Source organism: Chiloscyllium plagiosum, chromosome 37 (genome assembly GCF_004010195.1).
Source record: "Chiloscyllium plagiosum isolate BGI_BamShark_2017 chromosome 37, ASM401019v2, whole genome shotgun sequence".
In the NCBI taxonomy this organism is placed as follows: Eukaryota; Metazoa; Chordata; class Chondrichthyes; order Orectolobiformes; family Hemiscylliidae; genus Chiloscyllium; species Chiloscyllium plagiosum.
The window spans coordinates 3,270,363-3,273,584 of record NC_057746.1 but is presented as its reverse complement, the minus strand read 5'-3'; the positions used below and the strand labels follow the sequence as shown (position 1 = coordinate 3,273,584).

At 41.9% G+C, this 3,222-nt stretch overlaps 2 protein-coding genes across 5 annotated transcripts in view; one reads left to right on the top strand and one right to left on the bottom strand.

Annotated features, from left to right (window-relative positions):
- LOC122541578 (zinc finger protein 271-like) overlaps positions 1-3,222 on the bottom strand; it is a 652,600-nt gene that overhangs the window by 86,730 nt on the left and 562,648 nt on the right. The gene's annotated exons all lie outside the window — the stretch shown is intronic.
- Positions 1-3,222, top strand: part of LOC122541203 (zinc finger protein 271-like) — a 46,004-nt gene that overhangs the window by 8,937 nt on the left and 33,845 nt on the right. Inside the window, exon 4 of the mRNA XM_043677828.1 lies at positions 1,796-1,981. Within this exon, the coding sequence (XP_043533763.1) occupies positions 1,796-1,981 (186 nt within the window). The remainder of the gene's footprint in view (positions 1-1,795; positions 1,982-3,222) is intronic.

Sequence of the window (3,222 nt, the reverse complement as noted above, 5' to 3'; positions counted from 1 at the left end):
TGTGCTCATAATGTAACACATGTATTGGGCCAAGCAGTGGAATGTGGTGTGTCCCAATACATGTGTGCTCATAATGTAACACATGTATTGGGCCAAGCAGTGGAATGTGGTGTGTCCCAATACATGTGTGCTCATAATGTAACACATGTATTGGGCCAAGCAGTGGAATGTGGTGTGTCCCAATACATGTGTGCTCATAATGTAACACATGTATTGGGCCAAGCAGTGGAATGTGGTGAAAGGGTTAAAATTGTGTCCCAATACATGTGTGAATCTAACCGGAATGGAGGTGTTGCTTAGTCCTGTGTGAATCTTATTACACACCTCCCCGTGTGAATCTTCTTATCTGTATGTAACCAGAATGGAATGTGTTTTTTAGCCTTGCTCTGCTGTTCACATGAATGTTTATATCTGGAAAAGAGTATATCAGCTGGAAAAGTCTCCAGTTCGGTGAGTCTGCTCCGGGGTTACGTTTAACCGCCGGGCGTGGGTTGTTGGCAACCGCTCTACGAGAACTGTCGGCTCCCAGTTCCGGTAACATGTAGAGTGAGTATAAGCCAGACCCGTTGTGCGACGCTGCGGGGAATAAAATGCCCATATTCTAGCAGTCTCGCCTCTTGGTCGTTTGTTCTGTGTCAGACTACTCTCCTACGAACCTGACCTTGAGAATTTTTTAAAACACTCATGTTGCAGAAGATACCTGGAAAAGGGCTATTTTAGATCTAGGAATGAATAATGAGGTAGGATAAAGGATCTTTGAGGGAAAAGTAGTCAAAGTGTAGAAAAAGTTCAAGTTTGTTTTGAGGGAGTGCAACTTTGGTCTCAAATCAGTGTCCTCAAATAAGGACAGTTACCTGTGAAGAAAGAGTTATCCAAAGTGGGTGGGAGAAATAGATTAAGAGTAAAGTCTGTCAATGAGCAGTGACAGACATTTAAACACAAATTATACACACAGCTTGATCACGCAGCATTGCCCTCTAAGAAGGACACTGCTTGTCACTGGCCACTTGGGTGTTTCCTTCCTGGTGGTGGAAACTGAATAAAGATTTGTACACCTTGTGTCTTCCACTGTGTCTCACACCTGCAGACACACCACACACAAAAAAAACAGGAGTGTCAGAGGTGCTGTTCACTCTGAGAGCTGGCTCTGAGGGAGCTGGACCAGTGTGGAGTGAAGAACTCTGCTCTTTAAGAAATTTAAAAAAAACATATAACACTCAGCAAAATTTATTCAGGTCAAGTAAAGGAATTGAGACAAGGATGAACCTCCCACAGTTAGCAAAGGTGGTAAAAGGAGAGTTTCCAATCAAAGCTTAAGGCATACAAAGTGGCATAAATTAGTTGCAGGCCAGAGGATTGGGAATTCTTTTTTCAGGAGCAAGTAGCAGATGGCTAAACAGTTAATAAAACAGGAGAAAGTTGTTTATGAAAGTAAATTGGAAAGACATATAAAATCTAGCAGTAACAGCATCTACAGGTATGTAAAACTAAATAGAATAGTTGGAATGAGTATGGAGTTTGTGGAGGATGTGACTGGGGAATTGATAATAGGAAGCTGTAAAATGTCAATAATTTAAACCAATATTTTGCAATGATCTTCACACTGGAAGATCCTGTAATCATCCCAAAGATATTGGATAAGCGGGTGATAATTCGAGGAAAAGTCTGATAACAGTCTCGGCCAGTTGTGTTCTGAAGAAGAACCACTGGACCCAAAACATTAACTCTGCTTCCCTCCACAGATGCTGCTAGACATGCTGAGTTTTTCTAGCAATTTCTGTTTTTGTTTCTGAAGGCAGACAATTTGCCAGGAGCTGAGGACCTACATGTGAAGGTTTTAAAAGAAGTGGCTGCAGAGAAAGTCAAGACATTAGTCAAAATGTTTTGGAATTCACTGGACTCTGGGAAGTTTCCATCACGTTGGAAATCTGTCAGTGTGATGCTTCTGTTCGAGAAGGGACAGAGACAGATGCAGAAAATGGTAGCGCCATTGGATAACCTCCGCCCTTAGGAAAATACTAGAATCCATTATTAAGGAAGAAATAGGACATTCGGAAAGCTTTATGCAATCAAACAGATAACATGCTTTTCATAGTTTCAGAGTAATAGAAGCAGGAATAGGCCATTGGACCATTGAACCTGCTCCGCCATTCATTAAGGTCATGGCTGATCTATCCATCGTCTCAGCTCCTCCTACCTGTATTAACCCCATAGCCCTTAATTGCCCTACATGCAAAAACCCATCCAACTGTGTCTTGAATATATTTCATGAAACTGTCTCTACAGCTTCCTTCGGCAGGGAATTCCATAGATTCACTACTCCCTGGGAAAAGCTGTTCCTCCTAATCTTGAGGCCATGTCCCCTAGTCTTAATCTCACCCACCATCGGAAATAATTTGCCTTTCCCTATCTTATCTATTCCTTTCATATTTTTATATGTTTCTATATGATTCCCTCTCATTCTTATAAATTCTAGTGAGTACAGTCCAGGCAGCTCAATATCTCCTCAAAGGGTAACCTCCTCATCTCTGGAATTAACCTGGTGAACCTGCTTTGCATTGCTTCCAAAGCCAGTACATCCTTCCTCAAGTAAGGAAACCAGAACTGCGCACAGTACTGCAGGAGTAGCCTCACCAACACCTTGTACAATTGCAGCAGAACCTCTCCGCTCTTAAATTCAATCCCTCTAACAATGAAAGTTAATATTCTGTTTGCCTTCCTGATTAGCTGTTGCACCTGCAAATCAGCTTGTAGTGATTCATGTCCGAGCACTCCTAAGTCCCTCTGCACTACAGCATGCTGCAATCTTTCACCATTTAAATAATATTCTGATCTACTATTTTTACTTCCAAAGTGGATTACCTCACATTTATCAATATTGTACTCCATCTACCAGGCCACTGACCACTCATTTAACCTATCTAAATCTCTGTGCAACCCCTCCACAACCTCTGGACAGTTTGCCTTTCCTCTCAATTTGGTGCCATCAGTAAATGTGGATACATTAAACTCGGTCTCCTCTTCCAAATCATTTATATATATCATGAACAGTTGTGGGCCCAACACTGACCCCTGCAGCACCCTACTCACCACTGATCTCTAACCAGAGAAACACTCATTTATTCCAACTCTCTGCTTTCTATTGGTTAGCCAGTCCTCTATCTATGCTAGTACATTCACCGCAACTTCATGCATCCTTACCTTATGGATGAGTCTTTTATG